General features: G+C 40.6%; 2 protein-coding genes across 7 annotated transcripts in view; one reads left to right on the top strand and one right to left on the bottom strand.

Annotated features, from left to right (window-relative positions):
- pdlim7 (PDZ and LIM domain 7) overlaps positions 1–18,306 on the top strand; it is a 31,758-nt gene extending 13,452 nt beyond the window's left edge. For 2 of the 3 annotated variants that reach the window (XM_061048670.1, XM_061048671.1), the window contains exons 4-11: positions 2,379–2,406; positions 3,475–3,506; positions 13,086–13,138; positions 13,406–13,649; positions 14,103–14,283; positions 14,493–14,613; positions 16,796–16,911; positions 17,251–18,306. In XM_061048670.1, coding sequence (XP_060904653.1) covers positions 2,379–2,406; positions 3,475–3,506; positions 13,086–13,138; positions 13,406–13,649; positions 14,103–14,283; positions 14,493–14,613; positions 16,796–16,911; positions 17,251–17,337 — 862 coding nt within the window. In that variant the 3' untranslated portion in view covers positions 17,338–18,306. Of the gene's footprint in view, positions 1–2,378; positions 2,407–3,312; positions 3,507–13,085; positions 13,139–13,405; positions 13,650–14,102; positions 14,284–14,492; positions 14,614–16,795; positions 16,912–17,250 lie in introns of all 3 variants that reach the window. The other variant, XM_061048669.1, reaches the window with a different exon arrangement.
- Positions 18,307–19,602: 1,296 nt separating this feature from the next.
- Positions 19,603–24,030, bottom strand: part of unc5a (unc-5 netrin receptor A) — a 128,263-nt gene continuing 123,835 nt past the window's right edge. For all 4 annotated transcript variants that reach the window (XM_061048665.1, XM_061048666.1, XM_061048667.1 and 1 more), the window contains one exon: positions 19,603–23,311. In XM_061048665.1, the coding sequence (XP_060904648.1) occupies positions 23,146–23,311 (166 nt within the window). In that variant the 3' untranslated portion in view covers positions 19,603–23,145. The remainder of the gene's footprint in view (positions 23,312–24,030) is intronic.

The raw sequence follows: 24,030 nt of genomic DNA, 5'->3' as shown, positions 1-24,030 counted from the left end.
CACAGAATGTGGATCATGTTGCATCTACAGGGACACACTCGGTCCATACTAAAGTGCTGACTGTCGCTGATTGGCCTTCAGGGTTGGGGTATGTGGGTTATGTGTGCAAAGTTGATTACTTTATCATGGGAGAGTTTTTTTGCGGTGAATTTCTGGCTTTATCTAACATCAGCTTGAAAGCAAAGCATGCATCAGCTAAACTAAGTGACCCATGAAATGAGGCAGGAAATGATCTCAGAGCGTGCATATTCAGTGTCAACTTTTTCCACGAAACACTGACTGAACCATTTCTGCATTCGGTCACGTAAGCCTGCTTTGACAAAATAAATACAGCTGTGTAACACATTCCTTCTATTGTATATCTCACATTTGAAGTGTGACTCATCAGATTGAGGGTTAAGGCGAGCTGAGGCGCGATGAATGTCACATTGATCCGTCTTCTCAGACGTGTGACACGCTCAGGCATGTCAGTGTGCCTTCCCTTTGCTCTTCTCGCTGTATCTATACAGCCGTGTTGTCATCCTGCCTTTCACATTACTCTATCAGAGGCTGAGCAGGCAACGACATGAACAGCTACTCATCTCTCACAGGAAGCCTCTCCATTGTTTGTGCCTGATTGTAAAGTGAAACAATGAGCATGACTGCAAGCCGGGTTCGTCTCACCAACCTGTTGTAGCTTTGCGTTGCATGCAAACACTGGTAGGTGTTTTTTTTTTTTTTTTAGTGAAGCCACCAGCAATGTAAAGCTGGGTGTGTTCAAGTTGAATATTTAAATATATAATTAAATGAACCAGTCAGTTGCTGCAGTCAGCAGCGGCACTGCAGTGACTGCAGGGATTAGAGTTAAGACGCGTACAACTCAGTGGTGCTCTTAATATTACTAACAGAGTGGATGAACCTCTGTTAGTGTTAAACTCTATGGAGAGTAATAAGGACTTAGTGTTAATAAAACCTCTATAGGAAAAACTTGAGTGTTTGTTACCATTTTTTTTCTCCTAATATTTCGATTGACTGATAGCATCTTTACTGATTAGCTCTATTGTCGAGTTTTGGGTGATGGGACTCTTTTTAAGAAAGCATAACATGACAATGGAGTCCAGGGCGCATCAGAATTTGCTAGCAATACGAGCAAACGACTCTAACCACACATGCTTGCATATGACAGCAGAGCTGAAGTTTTGATCAAACTTCAATATTTAACATCCCGGGTCCAACGTTAGCCCATGCGGTTTTTTTTTTTTTGATGCATTGGATTTTATACTGGAGCTTTTGGGGCTTTCTCTAAATGTGTGTCTGTTGGCTGGTAAGATAATTATAGTTAATTGGTCATGTTAAAATCCTTTCTAAGCGGGGCGCTGGTGGCACAGTGGTTAGTGCGCGCGCCCCGTGTATGGAGGCTGTAGTCTTCCAAGCGGGCGGCCCAGGTTCGAATCACGCCTGTTGCTCCCCTCCCGCACCCCACTCTCTCTCCCTGATTTCCGATTCTATCCACTGTCCTATCTGTACATTAAAGGCACAAAAAACCCAAAAATAAATCTTTAAAAAAAAAATCCTTTCTAAGCAATTCATGTTTAAGGAGTTAAAGATAACATCATGAATTCTTACCAAAGGTGGAGCGACTACAATAAGCTCTTTTAGAAAGTTAATAGTTCTACTGTAACTCATTTCTGATGTCATTTTTCTCATTCATTGAAAGTATTGTAGGATTCTCCTTGTAATGTCTTGTGTGATATGGGGAAGTTATCTCAACTTGTTTACAGGGTGTCAGTGTAGTCATACTTATTTTTTAAAATGTGTCAAGTATAAATAACAGACTGAAAATAGCACAACACTTCTTTAAAGCTCCTGTAATGAACTTTCAGTTTGTGTTGACTTCAGTGACCTCCAGTGGACAAAATCTCTTTGCTGATTTTGCTCTGTGTGCATGTGTATGAGGTTTCTTTAACCACATGCTTAGTGAAATATGTCACTCAACAAGAATCTTTACAGTGTAAAATGTAAAATAAGGCTCTCAGAAGTGTGCTATTAATAACCTCCATCGGTAACCTACCCTGCGACAGCGGTTACAGGCCTTTATTAATAACTTTAGAGACGTAATCAGTGTTTCATCATGACTAGTGAAAACTCCTCACAGGAGCTGTAAATGTTTTTTTTCTCCATAGGTTTAAATGTAAACTATTGTGTTCACTTTGAATCATAAAATCAGCTCAATGAATGTATTGTTGTTCTTCTGAAGGATTTTCATCTTTTCCTTTGACTCAAACCTTTCAGACCTTCATGATATGTACTTTGCAGTCTTCAGTATTGTTACCTAAAGCTGTGATGGTGAGTTCATTATGAGTACTATCTAATATCTGTCCCTGTCTTTTCTTTCACAGAGCTTTTAAAGCAGTTGGAGACCAGAAGGTAAGACTTGATTGTCTAACACTTTGAGCTCACCTCTGTATGAATGCTCAAATGCTTTGCCATGGTCTTCTGCTGGACACAGTGACATTGATTGAATTTGAAACTTCCTTTGATCGTTGCCCACAATTTGCCTCAACAGTGTGTTGTGTCACTTTGTGTTTAAATTCATCTGCTTCACCTGTTTCACCTGTCAAACTCTCCCAGAGTCTGTGCACTGTGCATTAGCAAAGCATCAGTGAGTCACTAATTGAGTTGTTTGCTGGATGGAGTGTTGTGCATACTGCTGTTAGAAATTCTCGTGGTTTATTTGTTGATGCCTTGCACAATCCCTGACTCTAGAGTAACACGTACATTTAGTTTCACTGTCGAACCTCTTCAGAGCGTTCTACTTACCCAACTGAAAACTACAATGGTGTCATGGACTGCTTTGTGCCGCAGACTGTTTTTACTAAAGCAGCAGGAGCATAATGTTTAACAAAGCCAGTGTTACACTTTAGTTTGAGTTCTTTTGCAGTCCATGCATTATGCCCAGTGAGAAATCTCATTAGTGAGACATGTCTGTCAAATATGACAATTTCTCACTTTGAGCATTTTCATTTTAGCAGCAGAAGCAGATTACTTTGGCCAGGCTGTGGCAGACTGCCAACACAAATAAAATGGTTGTGTTCACACATCTTATGCGGTACTTCCATATGCAGAGAAAAGCCTGCAGGCTTTGACAGAGCAGCTCCTGCAGCCTGGTGTAATCATTTTCCATGAGAAAAAACTTTTGGGCTGCACTAAAGCTTTCTTTGCTCAAAGCTTGGGATTGTGTAAGAGCTGAAGGAATTTTTATTGTGTGTCAGAAATGTCTAACTGCATGTTGTGCACTGTGCTGCATTTTGTCCCTCTCCCACACCCTCACAGGACTCACTCGCTGCCGCTTCTGTTCCAAAGTACTCGTTTGCCCCCAGCACAACCATTAACAAGATGGCGAGGCCGTTTACAGCAGGTGGCGGTAGTGCCAACTCAGGACCTGTTATTAAACCTGTGGCCTACTCACCTAAACTTAACACTTCCCGCTCACAGGGTCCCGCCAGTATGCAGCAGCCTCAGAATGGGTAGGTGGATAAACAACACTATTTCCTTTGGAACCACAATGTGACTGATGTGGTTTTAGTGGTTTTATTTGTCCTTATTATTCTGGTTTTATGCCAAAGGGAAAACGACTACCTCAAGATTTCCAAACAGCACTAGTTTAACAATTTACTTCATGTTACACTGTGTCACAGATTTCAAGAAAACATAAAACTAAAAATGTACACATGCACTCTTTAAGTCGAGCGATTACGTCATTTAATAAGAATACTGTGCTTGTCCCAGTATACATCCATCGAGGGGAGAATCGATTTATTGATATTGATCTACGGTAGGTGGCGATAGGCCCCCAGTTCAGTTACTATTGGACCTTCTTCCAGTTGACCTTGATAAAAAGTTATCAAGCAGAAAAGTGTTGGTATGCAGAACTGTAAAAACTTTACAGCTCTGCGAATTTTGTACATGCTCTTCGCTTGACTTTTTCAAGATTCTCATGTGTTCCACCCTATCCCTCTAGCTCATGGTGATCTCTGAAGGCAAACAACAAAGCCACTTCTGCTATGTCACTCTCTAGTGTGTCTGGTTCAAAGCTGGCACCTGAACCATGGAGCATACGCAGCAGGCCTAGTCCAGTTTGATTCTGGTTGAGGTGTATAGGTGCAAGAGTAAACTGATATATTAAACCAACTTATCTAGGTCTTTTAGTCCAACTTCAAGAAATTCAATTTAGTGCCAATTCAGTCGGACTAAACGTACCGACTGATTTATTTCTTACTGTAAGCCAATAATTTAACAAGGTTGCAAGCGTATGATGGATTTTGTAAAAAACTTCAGATAACTGCGAAACACACCTGCAGTAATAAGATCTGAGACTGTGTCATGATGAACATTGAAGAATTTAGGGAAGAAGAGAGAGAGGTGGTCTGCCTTTTTCTGAACAGAAATGATCTTGACTGGTCCATCCATCCAGTAATTAAGATATATTGGTATATTTTCAAACGAGATATAGGGTAAGACAATGTCGTTTATATCGATAAAGTTGATATTGCATTAAAATAATGTTATACATTTCTTCTGTTCAGCCGCTCATTAGCCTGTTTCTCCTCGCCGAGTCCGTCTCTCTGCTCCACCTATCTCTCTCTCTGAGCAAAACTCACAAAGCAACCTGCTTTAACAAAATGCACAGCTGTGTGTTTTGGTATGCAGAGAGGGAACATTTCTTATTTATTTCATTTTATCTAAGAAGCATTTATTTCATATTTAGCAACCGTCTGTGTGACATGTCATTTGGATCCTGTGAATTTGACTTTGAACTGATTTTGTTTTAGTCATCTTTATAGAAAAAAATATCGATTATATATAATCGCCTAGACCTAATCTGGCTCCTACTGGGTGAATTCCTCCCCAGCTGGATGTATCTGACGACAAAAAAATGTTTTACATGGATGATGGATGGAAAATACATTTTTTAAGTCTGTGTTATTCTATCTTATTCCTTTTTGTTCCTATCATCATCTCGTGGTGTGTTAAAGCTGGAATATTACAGAGACACACAGAGGAACCTAAAGGGCCATACAGCAAGTAATGTGTCACATTAGAAAAGTAATGGCTGAAGGTTTAGATTACGTTGCATCTTTTTAGTCCCTGCAACCACAGGCGTAACAAAATTTACGACTTGAATAAATATGATGGCATCTTACCATCTCCAAGACGAATACCTCTCATATGTTCCCCTAAAAGTAAAATATTGGACTCAGCTCTTGGCTTCTGATCTTCTTTTCTTTTTGTCAATAATAGGAGAGGGGGGCAAAAGTTAATTTTGAAGCTGCTCCTTTCACACCTGCTGGGTAATAAAATCAACTGAAAGCCGAGCTCCCATGGCCAAACTCTTGCTGCTATAATTACATCAACTTAATGAAAGTCTTCTTCAGTTTGTATTTCACTGCTCAGTTTTCAGATGAAACACGAATTCCAGGAGTGTATGATCAAATTGAAGTGATCCTGAAAGAAGGGTTCTAAGAAATGGTCCTTTTAAGAAGGGTCAGAGTTGTTCCTGTAATTTGGGTCATGGTAGTGGCCTGGCAGCAGCGCTTGATGGGATGTGGTCTTTTGCTGTATTTAGACACACTCATAAATTGTACTGAGTTCTCACACAGCTTGCTAGATTATTTAAGCAGCCTCACTTGATACTGAAAAGAGGGCTCACAAGTTTCTCTGCAGATGGCCGAACAGACTCCTGCTGCCCTCTTTGAGAAGAATAGAGCCTGATGAGAACTGTCAGCACACTTTAGATGAAGATATTGTCGGATTTCTAGAGACGGCGAGCAGTCCGATGCAAAGGGCTTATGTCTAAAGCATCCAGGCCTGTCGTATTGAGACAAGCATTGTGTGATGTTGTTGTGCATAGCTTACTCTGACATCATGATGCGTCACTGCTGTGGCATTTATCGTTGTTGACAGGGTATCAGAGCACGAGAAAAATCAGACTAACTCCGAGGGCAGAGAAACTCGGCAGAGATTTTTGTTTTCTACTTTTTCTGTTTGGCAGATTCCTCAGACATTTACATAACTCTGTCAAGCATTTGTGCACATGGGTGAGGGGAGCGTCAGGCAAAGGTTTTGTGCCAAATCGACGGAGTCATTTTGGGTCAGGCTGACAATGGTTGATTTGACAGACAAACAATGCTGTCTTTCTCTTCCAGAGCCTGTTGACAATAACTGCATGTCTCGAGTCACCTCCTGCATCTTCTCTGCATCCTGCAGTACCTTGCTCTTCTGTTTTGTATGACGTTGTCATGATATATTGACAAAACTGAACTCTGATCTCTTTCTATCCTTTTCTGTTTCCCTCTTTCTTTTAACACCACAGATGGAACCTGTCGAAAAGTTAGTATATATATTTTTCCATTCACTTTTCAGTTCACAAAACGTTTACATTTTAATTTCCCTCACACTTACAATTATTGCAATCATTAAAAGTGCATGCCAACCATTTGTATTGTTATTTCTTAAAGAAAAAGCAGTGTGTTTGTGAACCCTCACAGGCTGCTCATTCTTACCAGTTCTGACCGTTCATAGTACTTCAAACATAATTTACATAAAAGTAGATAAAAACACACATTATGTGATGTAGTGGAACTGTTCTTTCTTCTTCTTGATTCTGTTTATTCTTTTGTAAACCCCAACAATCTCTTGTGGGGTGTCCTATCCCCTCGTTGGTAACTCCTGCTCTGTTATAATAAATGGAGCTCCTTTCGTTAAACTGAACCCTTTTCCAACTCACTGTGGATATTAGACAATTTAAGTTACAGTTTGGACTAAACTAGAAAGATATCTCAAAGCTTAGACTAAAACATCGCTCTACTTCTCCTCTGTTTACTAAATACCATTTTTCTTAATTTGATCTTTGGTCTGTTCTACAGGAGTGAAGCCACTTACTATGAGGATATGTACCAACAGTCCAAGTAAGAGCCAGCTGCATGCAGGCTGGGTTTGTCAGCTTGTCGGTTAATATGAATGGGCTGGATTGAAAAAGGGAGAGTGGCTGAGGCTTCTGGATAGATTAAAGAAAATCACAAAGTAGGAAAGAGACACACAAAGCCAGAGATGAGAGGTCATATGAGACCATTCATCTTCATCCTCTTCTTGTGTTTGAGAAATGCATGCTGCAGTTGAAGGTGTTGGAATGATGTTGGACATGAAAAGCCTTTTTGCTGCTTCTGGAGAAGTTAATCATCATATAATATCCAAGCTGTAGGGAAGTGTTTTACAAACATGGTCGGGCCCTTTATTCTGACAGCCCCTCTCCCATTGAATATAACGACACTTATAAATACTATCTCTAATGTAATAAAGTCCTTTCATGAGTGTCTGCAGTGTGCCCATGAGAAATCTTAGTAATGGCTATCCATTAGCTGGCTTATTGCCTTGACCATGATGCTGGCCGTAAAGTACTGCATGATCTGCTCCGGATGCCCTCTATTTTCAAGGTCACATGATTAACTGGGTTGTGTTGAGTGGTTTTTGTCTAGATGGGCTTTTGTTAACCGTGCAGTGTGTGTGCAGGCACGGCCTCAGGGTGGACACCCTGCCCTGCTTTATCCCCAACGACCGCAGCAAGAAGAGGCTGATCCAGGACACTGAGGACTGGCAGCCCCGCACCGGCACCACCCAGTCCCGCTCCTTCCGCATCCTGGCCCAGCTCACAGGCACTGACTTCAGTAAGTCGGGGACCAGGCCTGACGCACTCGGGAGAAACAGAGAGTGATGGGCTGGGGTGGGCCTCTCTTGTGCAGAAGGGAGCATTTGAACAATTGATTTTATGAGATCTGATCAGAGCGAGTGACACAGGAAAGGTGGATAACACGAGGATCCACTTTTCAGAGGTTGAGCGATGATGAGCTGTCGAGGCCGTTATCTTCTATTACTCTTATTAATTCATGACTGTAACCAGTCTGAAGAATTACCTGCACCTCTACATGTTGTTTGTTTAAGCTCGGGTTTTTTTTATAACGTACATCTTGTTTGTGATCTGCTGTTTCACTATTTGTCAGTGACAGAACACACAGTAGGTGTGTGTGTGTGTTACCTTCTTCTATCAGTACGGCATGCTGATGTGTGTCTCTCTGGATCTCTCAGTGCAGGACCCAGATGATGAAACGATGAAGAGGGCCAGGTAAAAACTGGAGTGTGATTGATTTGAACATGCCCGCCTCCTTCGGTCACAGAGTTTGTGCGTTTGTGTGTGGAAGCTTCAATTTGGCAATTTTTTTAAAAGAATCATCTCAACTTTTAGATTTTAGATTTTAGATATGTTGTTTGAATTTTAAAAATCAGCATGGGTGGAGTCATTTAAAAAGGAACTGCTTTGTGTATCAGCTTTGTGCCGTAATCTTTCCACTTTGTGAAATATGCTTCTTCACCTTCTTCCATTAGATTGGTTGATGATTAATATCATTCCAATTTCTGTACTCCAGTTTATACAACCAGTTGCATGCTAACTAAGCTTAGCATAAAGACTGGAAACGGACAGGCATGCTTTGAACAAATGAGTCTTTCGGCACCTCTACACCAACTGTTGAGTCTGTTGATTTCCTTTCTGTCAGGGGAATGTGCTTATGAGGCAAACTGTAAACAGAACCTCCCTTGAAACCAAAATATATTTACCCTTTGGGATTTGTATGGTTACATGAACAAGTTACATGTTCTCTGTTGAGCTTGAGCTGTGATGATACAAAGATTTTAACAGACTATAAACTAAGCTAAGTGGCTGCTAGCTGTAGCTTCATATTTATTAGTTTTTTATTTATTTATATATATATATATATATAAGCATAATCCTTTGCAAAAAAAGATGAATAAGCATATATTCCAAAATGAAAGTATTCCTTTAACTTTGATATTTCTTTCTTTTACTTGATCTATCTTTGCTGTTTCCTGTTTCATTCCTGTGCTACCTTTCACCTTTATGGAACTTAACTTTTGCTTCACTTTTTCTTATTTATTCTCTCCTACAATCTGTTTCCTTCCTGTCTTTCTCTCTTTCTCTCATATCTCTCTTGCTTGCCGTCAGGGAAAAGTTCCTGACTGAGATTCAGAGTCCCCGCTATGCCCGTCTGAGGGATTGGCACCACGACAGGTCTGCTCGCGCCCTCAATATCAAATCCTGAGCGACATCTTAGGCGCCATGGGATGCAGAGCCTGCTAGCGATAGCCACACTGAACGACGTATGTGATAAAGACGACGAAGATAGCTGACCGTCCAATAGCAGATAACAAATTCACCTTTCGGATACAGATGGGGTGAAAAAAGAAGTTTGGTGGGGAAAAAAAAGAAAAAGAAACCAAAAACAGAAGAAACATAGATGATAAAGCCCAAAGCGGAACCTTGCATACTGAGCCTAAGTGTAAGATCTCCCTCTGAATTTCTGACTTGATGATTGTTGACAACACTGTGGACCACTGTGTCTGTAGCCCTATTTTCCATTTCACACTGCGTTACTCGGAGTAAACTAGTGAGAAGGTGGACGGGGGGCCTCAGCAGTGGGAAGCGCCTTTCTGTTAGTTCTTTTTCTTTGATTGTGGAGTTCAGACCCTCCTTTGATCTCTGTCTGTTTCTCTCTCTTCCCTTCTCTCTCTCTCTCTCTCTCTCTCTCTCTCTCTCTCTCTCACGCTGCCGGTTTTCATTTACTGAGTCCTTCATCCTTGTAGTTTTCACTTCTGATCCCCTCATCTTGTAGGCTTCTCCAACCATTAAGAAAGAAAAGGAAGATAAATCTGTACTTTTGTTTTTTTCTGCTGTCATCAAAAATATAAAATGTCTGAAAAAAGCAACTCTAGCTGCTCTGTCCTTTCTTCTGTTTCCTTTCTTCCTGTGTTCACTGTTACAGTTTTAAATGATACATCTCTTGATATCAAACTCTCACTTCAATTACGTCTTTTTCTTTGGCTGACTTTCAACAATTGATTTACTTACCTGGTGTTGTGAACAAAAAAATGATCGAGGAGCAGGGCAGGGTTTTACTCAGTATTTACATGGTGTACATTAATGTGGAGCCTTCTCAGAGATCAGGGATCAACTTCGCTTTTATTGCCTCAGAGGGAAACTGTTGTGCAGTCAGACATACAAATGGGCAAATAAACACAAACAAGTAATACTGAAGTGTCAAGGTGCTCTGTGAGGGACTGCAACCTTTTTTCCCAAGACTATTTAAACCTGATAAAAAAAGCAAGATGATCATATTTAGAGTTCAGAGTATTTTTGCTGCTCTTCAGTGGCCTCTTTCTGAAAGAAAAGATCTAATAGAAAATTAGACTTAAAATCAATCAGAATGATTTGTACCCGAGGTGTCGGGCCGTATTATCACACTGATTTGGATTTGTAAAAATGTGAAAGGACTACTGGACAACAACTCCAAATGTTGTCTGATGATGAGGTACAAAATGTGCTTTAGCCTTCAGGTTTTTCAGGAGCAGAATGTATGCTTGTCACATGGTAATATTAACTGATGTATGATACACTTTATTGTCCGCTTGGGGAAATTTATCTTGGACTCAAAATTCTGCAAAGAAATCAGCTGCTTCCCACATCAATAAAAATCAATAGAAAAACAAATCCACATGTGAACAGACAGGCACATACCAATGCAAAACAAGACAATGTATATTGCCCAATATGGAATGTGATGTATACAGGTGAATGAAAAGTGCTCTGACTTACTACGTTTAAAGAAATGATGATGAACTTAATAAACTGGACTTTAAAAAAGGGGAAGAAACTGAAACTTACTTAGTTTGAGCTTTAATTGTATCATTTGTAAAACCACCAACGATCACTGTGATACCAAACATACTATTAATCAACAAGTGAGTTTACAAAGAGAGCAAAGTGCTAATTGGACTCTGTCTTGTTTGATCTAGTTTATAAAGACAGCATCATCATCACACTTCTGTCAAGGTATGAGTCACCAATCAGAGACATGTGGGGAAACCTCAGCAGATTAAAATAGTTGGTTTTTTTTTTAAGTGGGAAATGCTACTTTTATGATGCCACAGGTAACAACCCTTAAAGCCTCTGAATTGATTGTACAACAACAATCTGGTTTGCCTTGTGGATAACAATGGAAATGACATCACATTAAGAGCATGTTGAATAAATTAGAAGACTGGAGCAGAAAAGCGGTGCCTCCCTACGGCCCGTGCCCCCATTGTTTGACATTTTGTCACTTGTCACATGCACATGCTGCATCACTTTCCCCTCCTCACTGTGGAGGCTGACACATGTCAGGGGCTTATTTCTCCATCTGAAATCCCAATCTGCTCCTTTTTCTCTGCCGGATGTTGAGCTGCCAAAAAAAACTTCTCTACTTCCCTTGTTTCTTCTGTTGATGCATCCCAAGGGAGAGAAATGGAAAAACACACAAAACCAGGAGAATCTGAAGTCAGAGGTGTGAAAGGTGAACAGGGAATGTCAAGGAAGCGTAGCATGGGGTACCGCTCTGCTGTATGTCCAAAACTCTGCATCCCGGCAAAGAAACAAACATGTATTCCTTTTTATGTGATGCTGGAATTGTGCACCTGCATCATCCTGAGCCACTCACTGAGCAGACGAGGAGAAGGATGTTGAACACAATAAAAATGTCAAGAAAACCGGGGCACAGATGCTCCAGGTGGGATCAGCCGCAGTACAGGATGTCTCCAATTTGCACCTGCAGCTTTCAGCAAAGTGCAGCCAAACAAACCTCTCAGAGGTCTGCAAGATGTCAGCGCCTTCTTGTCATGTAGGGCACAACAGCGAGGAGCGTAGCTAGTGCTGCTGTGTTGACCAGGGCACATTTGATGAGTTGTTAGATGGGGTCCCAAGAGTGCAGAGCTGCTGACCCAGGGTCTGTATGCCAAACATGCAGAAACAGTTTTTTTCCTGTCCTTTGTTTGACCCTTGACAACAGAGATTCTTCTCAGCCTGCCTCTTCTCTTCTTTTCCTGCAGTTTCTTTCTAAAAAATCTCCCAGTAGTGGGGGTCTCACATTCCTTAATTTCGAAAGATTTAACTTCCTCCCGTTGACATCCCTGCTAGCCATCCTCTTGCTATTGCAGGGGGATTTAACATTCTTTATTATTCAGAGTGTGCTGCTTGAAAAGGAGCAGACAGTTTTTATCCTTCTTCTTGTTGGATAGCTCCGAGCTGTAGCTTCTCCTGCCTCTCAAACTTCTTTTGTTTAGTTGTTTGGCTTCTTAAGGACTATAATTGAAAGGCAGACTTAACCTGATACAGGCGAGGCTACACAACAAGGCTGTCGCTGGATAATTCATTTCACATTCTCTTATTTTTCTTTGCAAATGAGACATGATTTCATCATCTTTCATTAGTGTATTGTAGATGGCACAGTTGATGATGTAAACATGATAGATGCCTAAGGCGCTGTTATATATTTTTCCCAAGATGAGACGTCTCCAGAGCTCACTGTCTTGGCTCACAAGTTGTTTTTCTGTCTCTGTCATGGTTTGAAGATTTTCTGACTATTGTGACGCTTGCTGCGGGTAACAGAACTTTGAAATGTAGAAACGGCTTTTTATTTCAACACTGCTGCACATGCAGGCTGGAAGCGAAACTCTTCTGCATTCAAATCTGACAGCACAATGTGTCTTAAGTTTCTCTAACTTTTCCTGAGTGATGTCAATCACTCAGTCTGACATGTTCTTGTTAGTGAAGTGGCTCTAGAATCATTTTAATGCAGCGTTATACCAGAAGAACAACACAGTAACCATTGTGCACTGATATTGAACTGCTGTATTGACTTTGTTTCACAAAGGTTCATGTAATCATGAATAATAGTCTGCAAATCAATTCAAGTTCTAAATCAGACACTAAATCAGTTTTTATTGCCACAACAGGTGAGTAAACAATGTTTGTTGATGATGATGCTTACGATCATTCCCACAGAGGGCAATCTGAGACTCAATGTAATGGAGAAGCTAAGACTGCTGTCATCTAATGACGTTCATTAAGGAGTAACCATGGTTACAGAGGTCTCTGTGTTTAAGTATGCCTGTGTGTTTGTGTGTGTGTGTACCTTTTCTAATTAGTCATTTTCTCCCCACAGCCTTGAGCCAACTCCCTCACCTGCCAAGGCCCAGGCAGCACATAAACCAGATGGTGAGTTTCTGCTCCCGCTGATGCGTGAATAGAACCCCAGAAGCCTCCAGCAGAGGTTGTGCTAATAGATTCTTAAGTGTCAATACATGAACACCAGCAGCAACAACATGACACACAAAACGTTCACAACATACATCTGTTGTATGAGTGTCCATGAAAGTGTCCCCCTCCTGTAGTGAAAATATACAAAAAGACACAGACAAGTTTTTCTCAGTGCTGTTACTCCTAAAAAAGTCTTTTTTTTTTTTTTTTTTTTTCCTGTCCTAGGATCAAATACGGCAGTGGCAGCTGTGGGCCGCTCTGGTCCGTCAAATCGACCACCCTGGGTCACTGACCCAGGTTTCGCCGACCGCTTTCGCCCAGACAAGACCAGCACTGTGCTGACCCAGCACCAGCAGCCGGTTCAGCCGACGCCCATGCAGAACCGCAGCTCGATCCTGCAGGCGGCGCAGCAGGGTCCGGAAGACAGCGGGAGGACCCCGCTGTGTGGTGCCTGCAACAAAATCATAAGGTGAGACTGAACCGCCACATCTGTGGTGACAGCTTGATTCACTTCATCAGAGTGAAATTCTCTGAATGTTTGCTCCTTTCAGAGTGCCGTCAGAGAAATGACACATTGTTAAAGACAGTTAATGTGATCGATGACAGACTGCAGCACACTCAGTCAGTCAGCATAATTAACACAGTTTGGAGACGTCTTGTCATCACTGGAGACAAGCATTAAGCCGACTTAGAAATAATTAAAATCTCATTTCACACATTTGACAGATAACAGTCAGACCATAGCTCTTATTCTGGTCACTATTTCAATCAAACAGCAGAACTGCTTTTTTCAAACTACTAAGTTCTAAAATGAGTAAAAACATGTCTACTATTATTTCACAAAGGGAATTAAAACTAGAAATTTGAAAACAATTTAGCAGAATTAAACATGCGGTGTGTGTGGTTTTTTTTCCCCTTCCAGGGGTCGGTACCTGGTGGCCCTGGGACGTTCTTGGCACCCAGAGGAGTTTACGTGTTCACAGTGTAAGGCGGTCCTGGATGAGGGGGGCTTCTTTGAGGAGAGAGGGTCTGTCTACTGCACCAAGTGCCATGATAACCGATACGCTCCTAACTGTGCCAAGTGCAAAAAGAAGATCACAGGGGTAAGATCTGTACTTGTTTATTTTTTAACCGAAGTCAAAACACAAATCATAAAAATAGAAAATGATCAATGAATGATCAACTAGGAAGGACATTTCACACTGGGACACAGCTGCTGCTTTCTGCAATACATGGATGTTGACTTCACTCTTCTTAAGCAACACCAGCTGAGCGGAAAATACAAATTCACAACCTTGTCTCTCTTAATCAGGAAATCATGCATGCCCTGAAGATGACCTACCATGTTCAGTGTTTCAAGTGTGCAGCCTGCAAGACGGCCATCAGGAACCAAGCCTTCTACATGGAGGAGGGCGAACCCTACTGTGAGAAAGGTGAGAAATCAAAGTGATGAAATCAGTGAATCATTTCCTTTCCTTCCTGACCTTTCTTTTTTAAGTCCCCTTTCCTTTTTTTTATAAAAACAAAACATTATCCAAAAAAAAAAAAACAGTCTTGGCTGCAGAAGATGTCTCTGTTGGAACGTGTTGGGACAATAAAAGTAGTTAAATGTTACAGTGTAGCAAGGACACAAAAAGTGCATTAACAACCTTATCTGCTACTTTAATGCCAGTAATATTTATACCAGTGAGACCATCTGTGAAGTAGTACACAGAGTAAGATGTGCTTCTAAATAAACCTGATGAATATGTTAATAGATGCTCTGATTGCTCTTTCGTGTTTTAAATCTGAAGTTTATGTCCAGTCCATTCAAACTGTCTTTTACTTCACACTCAACACGTACAAATCAAGTTTACACATGATAGAAATGTAAAGACATTCGAACATTCAAGCACTATTTCATCTTGTTAAATGAACAATAATATGATCTCAGTGCTTGCATGTTGGTTCATTTTCACCAGTGCTCTGTGCGTTCCTCTCATTCATCCTTAAGAAAACATCTCCTGTCTCACTTTCTTGAGAAACGAAGGTGTCTCCATGGTGAAAAACCCTCAGCTGGAAACAAAGACAAACAGCATTTCTAGATTTGTCTTTGTCTTAAAGGAGCATGTCATAAAAACAGCAGCAGCAGTTGCCACCCTGGTTTAACACACAGGACTACAAAGTCTTAATGACAAAGTATGACTCTAAATAAAAGCCAGGCTGTAGTTTAAGATACTGTAATGCTTTTGCAGGAAATAAACACTGGCAGAAGAAACGGCTTGCTGAAAATCCTCAGTGTGCACATTGATTAGTTCCAGTGTCAACTGAGAGCACGCCATGTAAGACCCCCTGTAAGTTTACACAAGGATCAAACCCTTTGCACATTTATCGAATATCCGCACCGGGCCCCGAGAACATGCATGAGGGGGAACTGACATTCCCACACACAGCTTTAAGATTAGTGTTCGTGCTTATTTGATCAAAGATGTCATATTTTCTTTACTTGAAATGGAAGCCATGGCGCCGTACAGTTCATCTGAGGGTGCATGACAAGGCCTGTGTGATTCAGAGCTCATGTCGGGTGCTTATTGCGATAAAGTTGTTTAATTTATGAAAAAGTAGCTCACTGAGGGGCGCCCCCTCTGCAGCTCCGCTTTGACTCATATTCATATTTTTTATCAAGCCATTTGTAAAACATCCCTTATTTGTATTATTGCTGTGAGGGTTGGCACGAGTCTGCATCATGAATCTCTTGGCACACACCACAATCAATCATAAAGTGTGATGTTTTCATTTGCTGTAATCTATTTAGCTCCAGTTTACTTCATACATTTCTCTATTGAGTTTTATGAATGGTGTGTGCGCTTCTATTATGCTGTAAATGATTTAGCCGGGCGGCGTGTTTCTCCCTGTCACTACCGAGGCTCTGACGTGGAGGCCTGCTCTATCAGAGGCGAAGTACTCATACTCTGAATAATACCTTCAGCTCTGATAAACATTGTGCTGCCTCAGCGTCTTTCAGGGATTGTGCTGCTCTCACCCACTCACTCTGGAGGAGCTGCATTATAACCTGACACTTTCCCCAGAGTGCCTGATGAAAGAGACTGGCAAATCCAGTTAAGTATCTGGAGCAGTTTCCCCTCATCCTAATCCCCCTCACCCCCCAACACACCAAACGCACACAAACAAACACACACACACACACACACACACACACACAGTAATGCACAGTGGGTGGACGAAAGAATGCAAACAGCAAAGTATCGAATGTTTCAATGAGAAGATGAGCCAAAATATGACTCCGAAACAGCTTCATCCATCCTTATTGCCGTTCTGCAAGTCCTCTAATGTGTGTGTGTGTGTTTGTGTGTGTAGTGGGATATTACTCCCCGTCAAGAGGAAAAGCCTCCAGTTCTTTAAAAGATGAAAGAGGCGGAAACCTATTTCACACTCTGTGCTCTTGAACATCCTATAAAGGTTAAGTGGTGTTTACGTATGGTGATTGTGGAGGCCACACAGAATGCTTGACCTGATCTCCATGATGCTAAAAGCTCTTTTGAATAAGTTTGATTTCATTCTGATGCTAATCTCTGCTGCTCACCACCTCTCCTCTCTTCACCTTTCCCTCTCCAGACTATGAGAAGATGTTCGGCACCAAATGCCACGGCTGTGACTTTAAGATTGATGCGGGCGATCGGTTTCTGGAGGCCTTGGGCTACAGCTGGCACGATACGTGCTTCGTCTGTGCGGTAAGTCATTTTGATTGATATTGCTCCCTGTGGGGCTCTTTGCCCCGTCTCTTCTGGCTGTCCTCGCACAATGCCACCTGAAAAATCTGCCTCCATCACCGAACCTTGAGCTTTCCCCTCCGTCTCACTCTCTTTCCCTGTCACATGCAGTCTATCACTCTTTCCATCTCTCGTTTATATTGTGAAGAAAACTGAGAGTAAATGCAGTCAGGTAAATAACATGCGCCCGCTCTGTCCAGAAGAAAACAGTGTAAAGTCATATTGCCTATGTTAAGGTCTGATGTCTTCTCTGCCCTGCTTTCTGACTGTCTGTCTGTCTGTCTCCTTTCATCTTTAAAGCTCTGCCAGATCAACCTGGAGGGGAAGACGTTCTACTCCAAGAAGGATAAGCCCCTGTGCAAAGGCCATGCCTTCGCTCCAGTGTGAGAGAGCGAGGTCCATCTTCAGAGGAAGCAACACTCTCTCCCTCATCTTTACCCTCATCTGCTCTCAAACACTCTACATCTCCTCTTTACCAAACACACACATAGTTAGACTCAGTCTTTTTTTATCCTGCAGACTTTGTTTTTATATTTGAGGCTTGATGTTAGCTTCATGTGCTGTTAGGACGGTTCAAATGTAGCTGTCTGTAACACCAAATGCTGTGTTTTATAACTGGAAGTAGTCAAGGGATTAATCCATGGCATCACTAACTTTTGGACTTTTAAAACATTTTTAGATTGGATTTTTCCACTGCAGCTCTCCCACATTTAATTGAAGTTGTTCACACAAGCTCTCTCTACTCTGCTAATCTCGTCCTTGTTCAGTCTGAAATAAGATCAAGTCAGTTTCTTCCCAGCTGGAAGAGGTGTTTAGCCTCTAATAATTTCACACATTGCAGTAATGTAGTCCTGTGCTAAGTGCAGAGAAGAGGTGGCCCCATTCAGGACCCCGTCCCACTCTCACTGCATCGCCTATTAACGTAATGGTGGTCCAGTCAAGCAGAAAGGAGGGTGTCTCATACCTGCCTCACTGGACCCCTGCCCCTCTTCACAGAAGCACTGACTGCCTCATGTATTACCCATGCACTGCAGTTAACCATCGCTCTGACTCATGGAATTCTCCTTAATAGATCTCATTAGTAGTCTCACATGTAACGGAGGAAGCTGTAAAATGTTTCATACATAAATCTTTTAATCAAAGTTTTGAACTTCCCATCATGTATTAGACATTTTAATGGAAAGAAAAAAAAGAACTAATGTTGTCCTTCATGTTACTTTGATGTTGTGATGGTTCCTTAGATTACTTTCATGCTGTTTTGAATATGTATATTTATATTGCTTCAGAATGGGCCTGTGAGTGTTGTTGTTTTTTATAGCTGCTGAATGTTTCAAATAAAATAATGTAGTAATACCACATGCTGGGTCAGATCACTGGGCTGAATCCGTCTGTACCACCTCTGTGGACTGATGTTTGGGCTGCTTTTGTTTCCACCAACAGCTGCTCTTCAACTAGAGGACAATGGACCTCCAAATGTTTCTTACTCGTCAGTGTGAGTAAAAAAGTGCACTTTAAAAATCTAAATTTATTTAAAAGGATACACTGCTTTTACAAAAACAAGTTATAAAAAATGGTTTTAGTGAAATTAGTTGTGCTTCAGGACTATTGTGTTTTTTTTTACATCAGTTATTTAAATATTCTGTCTTTTATTCCAAATAATACATGTAAGCCCTGTGGAGCAAATAGTCTTAGCCAGCTGAAGTTTTATTTAATTGATTTGTATACCTGGTTAATTAGTAAAATAAGGGGTCTAGTGGATACTTTCCGGCATGCCATGCCCCACTCTCTCTCTCCCTGATTTCTAACTCTATCTATTGTCCTGTCTGTATTAAAAGGCACAGAGACCCCCGCACAATCTTAAAAAAGAAGAAAAACTTAGCAAAATAAGACCAGGAGCAGTAATCACCAAATAATGGAAGGCTTTAAGTAGCTCTTAACTTGCAGAGTTGGGAGAAACTCCTCAAAAATTACGAGTGCAAAGTAACTTTCTAATTTAGCAAATAATTGATTGCTTTATTGTTGCAGCTCCATGGTTCAGTAAAAACACAATGGTAAAGTTTTTAAACGACATTGTGAGCTGACAGACAGCTGCCATCACAAATTGTCTTGTTTGTAACTGTTAATCGTTGCTCCAATTACTTCAAGAATGACAAACTTTAATTTTGACAGTTTGTGAACAGATTAAAACACTAACGTTATTAAGTTTTGTTCAACGAGCTGTAGAGAGTTACAATACTCCATAACACCAACAGTGCCACACTGCACTGGTGCTGTAAATGATTCAAAATGAGCCCGACCAAGTATTGAGTGCATACATGAACATACTTCTCTGAAGAGTCGATATTTCAGTATTATAAATCCTTTTCTTTTGTAAATGAGTCTGATGTAGTGTTCTAATATTTTCATGAGCTGTGAACTGTAATATCTAGATTAAAACAAAAAAAGGCTCAAAATATTTCACTTTATTTCTAGAATATATCAAATGTTTTCTTTTGAAATTTATTACAGGAAAAAAAATACACAATATTTTAATTCTAAGAGCTGCTCCTGTTCATCTGATCAGCTGCCTTTCATTCTACTAGAATAATCATCATTACTAAAAGTCTTCAAAAGCAACACACAATGTTTCAAGTAAACAGATCCAGTCCGTGATTTAACAATATATAATTTATTTACAACAATTTCAGGTTGAATTACTTTACATACCTTTCTGAAATGTCATAGATATATATATACATAAGGCCAAGTAAATACTTGAAAGCACTTAGAAACGAATTTCCAAAATTCTACCCACAAATCCATATCATTGTCCAAAAAGTACAGAAAATCTCCCTCAGCAGAAGTTTTTCATTGCCACAAAAGTTTTGACAACAATTTACATTGACGATAAGGAACACAAAAGGTTAAAAAAAAAAAAAGGAAAAACTGAAACAAACAGAAGGATTATACAATTGCATAAGCGCTGTGGCATGTAATAAATACAGCATTTTTGACTTGCAGAAAAGGCAAGGGACATTGAATCAAGGAACTAAATAGAAAAACCATCCACAAGTACACGAGTCTATTGTTCTTAGTTCAAAAAGGAAACCATTCAGTCAGAGCGATGGGGAGGTACATACACACTAACACACACACACACACATCCTTGACACTGAATAGTAATGAGTGACACAAAAAGTACAGTAGTGAAATGTAACAATTGTACCCCAAACTTTTGGGGGAAAGCGTTGAACAAAGCATGTACGATTCTTCCACAGAACGATCAGGCCCAGATTTGAAACTGTATTCATCACAGACACAGTAATTGCAGATTTCATAGATTTGTCAGACAAGCTAGATGTAAAGATAGATGCTGAACATCCTGGCGGCTGGTGAATTACATTACTGAAATGTGCTTAGACAACACAACCAGGACAATGACGGGTGATGGAGTTCCACACACGACTGAAACATGCTGTGTTAACACTGGCCCGTCAGTGTCCAAGGACTGATGTCCTCTTTCTTCAATGAGCCTCCACACAGTCCCAGTGTAGTGATCCACCAAGTGTTAGTGACTACTTCCACCTTGTATTTAAATGCTTACAGTTAGAGGAATCATCAGGTAGACTTCATATGCAGAGTAAGGACAAACAGAATATGTAAAGAAACTTTCTAAACTCTTAACACTGCAAAAAGTCTTCACTGCCAGATCGCCAGAGAACAGTATATAGGCAAACACGTCACGGTTTAGACTTGACAAATGCTGCGCCAGTTAAGTGTTTTTTTTTTTGGCTTCATATTAAAATATAATTTACATTTCTTTACAAAGTGATCAAACAAACAGACACATATTACCGCGTAAACCAACAGTGTTAACTTTGCCTCAAAGACAAAAGTAAAGAAAAAAGGATTTGAACTTTGAAAAGACAAACTATGACTTCCTCTATTCTAGCTGCATTCAAATCAACGCTAAAACAACAGAACATTAAATGGATACGAGAGGAGGATGAGTGGCCTCAAATGATACTCAGAAAACTTTGGTTACCGATTCTGCTGATATACAGTATGCAAAGTGACAGCACACGGCTGGTTTAGAAAAAGTATTTACAGATTACATGTGACGATGACGCATTTCAACATGAAAAGATTTATTCAAGGTGATATCACCGTTTTTTTGTCAGAAAGGGGGCTTGATCAGAGGACTTCTTAAAGTTAGTTTAAAAAAATGTAAAATATGGCATCTCGACATCAAATAGCAAAGTTTAGTAAAAACTTGTTGGTCAAGAGGAGGCGTGTTTATAGGATGAAAAGGTGCAGATGCCACACAAAAAGAAACGTTACCTCTAAAAAAACAAAATAAAGACGTACTTCTCCTCACTACAGGAAACATAAATGTACATTCTAATATCTGACAATCATAAAAGAGGCCCCAGGAAATGTTAAAGGTCGAAGCCACAGGAGCTGATAGGAGGATGGGCCAACTGTTTGAAGAAGGGATTTAATAAAACGGGCTCTCTTTACATCTTTAAAAGACAACTTCACATGCAACCCTGAGGCAGACGGAGAGAGAACTATGGCTAATTTGGGATTGCTCACATCTTTTCAAAGAGTAATTACTGAACCAGTGGACATTTAAGATACTCTGTTTACGTTTGCCTGACCCAACAGATCTATTACTAACACAAAAAAAAGTACATAACTGCAAAGAAACAAAATATGATAAGCAGATGTGTAGTTATGGTTAGCTGCACAAATATGGTGGATCATTTCTGCCAGCAAACAGAAAAGAAAAAAACATCTCAAAGCATATTCTGTGAGCAGAGGCATGACACACTGAATCACCACACTTACTTTCAGTGAGACAGGTGTTTCTCTGGTGTGGAAATACTGCTATGTTTGCCACACAGCAAATATAGAATTCCCACCAACATTGCTTTATGAATAATACAAAACAAGGCTGCACAGCTTCTCTTTCTACACGACGTATCCGGTGAAGATTTCCAAGAATTTGTTGTCAGATTTTCAACGGGAAAGTGCTCTGCATTATTTATGACCAGATAATAACCAGGTTGACCTTCTTTTCTGTTGAACATCTCTCTGCTACAAAATTAATCACTGGAAAAAAGGAATTAAGAAAATGGGTGTTGCCAACATTCAGTGTTCACATAAAAGCAGCTGGAACGCCTTTTGAACCGATGGCTCCGTCATGTGCAGTGAAATAAGCAACAGAAAAAAAAAAACACCACAATGAACCAATGTGAGACTGGACAGAAGAAAATCACAGACTTTACATAGCAATGCTTTCTGAAATATGACTTTAGTGAAGATGTTTCTCACTCCTCCCTCAAAAACAGTTCAAAGAACCAAAACCCCGCATTTATCGATTTAGAAGCAGGAAAAGCTGTGAAGCGTCTCGCTGAATCAAGATGTCAAGATGTAACATTCACAGTACAGATACCAGACCTAAAACCACAAACAAGATGAGACGAGTTTTTTGGGCCTCTGACATACAATCTATTTTAAAACCTGCAGGTCCAGGATGTGCTGCTACAAGCCGCCTGTGTGTGTTTCTGGAAACATAGAAGAACAGATATGAGATGTGGAGTGGAGTGGACTGAAGGGGGGGGTTCACTGACCCTGATGACCTTGTTAATATGCTCAGTGTCTGAGATGAAATCATAAAACAAACCCGCCAATTGCATATGTCATCCATTCTTTTCAACCTGAAATGACCGGCACCTCTAGTTACGTTCCTTTTATAATATTATACATTATATTTTAGGTTCAAAAATTAGTCTCTGAATTTGCAATATTGGCAATAAGTAAAAACATTACGTTTGCATATTGCTCCTTATTAGCCATAAATGGGCTATATAGAAAAGGCATGAAGTTAAATTAAATATTGATAGTAGAACCAGGGTGTGGACTCATTTAACTTCTTTTATGGAAAATAAAGGGTATTTTCTTTACTGAGTGCATGGATACATTTCCCACACACTCTTTTCCCACATTTGGTCTGTCGGTAAAAGATTTTGCTCTGTTTGATGGAATATAGTGACTCACTCCTACATAAACCCTTCACTATCTTTTAAGTAAAGAAGAGGGACATTGAGACGGCTCTGCTCTTCCATTCCTGCTGCAGTTTGTGTGTGTGTGTGTGTTTTGTTGTGTTCTGTACTTTTCCTCTGCGTCAACAGTCTCCCCTCTTTTTCTGGGTTAGCACTCGCCATCAGAGACCAGGAAAATCATGGCTTCCTGTTTGCCAATGTCAGCCATGACCGTGGCCAGCTGGTTGATGTTGCCGCTGTGGAAATGCTGCGCCTCCCACAGGTCCAGGATCACAGAGGTCGGGCTCGCTTTGGACGCAAAGAAACTCATGTGTCTGCAGAGGAGAAGAACAGAAAAAGATCAGTAGGGCAAGAGGAGACATTTGTGATAAAGGCAAGTCGTGTGCACATTTTATAACAGACAGTCTCTCTTTGGCTTCACACCAATAGAGTCTTAGGAAAAAGCTTTTCAGACCCTCTTTCATTGTGCTTCTGCTTCTCATAACTCTGTCAATGTCAAGTTTCATTGTGGCCTTTATTGTTACATCCAGATATGCCATGTTGGAGCACTAAGTAAAAAAATGATGAAAGGTAAAAAGAAAACACTCCAGCTCGGACAAATGCCATCAAATACAGAATCTCAGGCAATTTTCATTTGGAGCTTACCAGCATAAGCCTCATTCCTCTTCATTTGATGTCAAAATGGGTCCTAAATCCCGTATGGTTCATCCTATATGGACTTTCACAGCTAAGTCGGAAGTGACCTTTTCCATTTTAGTAGCAGAACCTTTGCGATCAAACCCAATCAATGACAACAAAGCAGTGGCCCCAGCCAGCTGGATATTTGATGTTGAGTGGGACCTGATCCCTGCAGTACCTGAAGAAGATGCTTCTTTGATTTAACGGCCTTTTTCTGTTCTCCAAATGTCTGGGGCCTTAACTGTTATGTAGAGCACACGTGGCATTAAAAAAAGAAAGTCCAGGTACAAAGGGGGATTGTGCTGTGACTGTTATTTTCCTGGTGGGAGTGGGTGAAACAGGAAGTCCTTTTTAC

The sequence above is a fragment of the Labrus mixtus genome, chromosome 10, assembly GCF_963584025.1.
Source record: "Labrus mixtus chromosome 10, fLabMix1.1, whole genome shotgun sequence".
NCBI classification, from domain to species: Eukaryota; Metazoa; Chordata; class Actinopteri; order Labriformes; family Labridae; genus Labrus; species Labrus mixtus.
The sequence above is the reverse complement of the archived record's forward strand: the minus strand, read 5'-3'. Positions and strand labels throughout refer to the sequence as shown.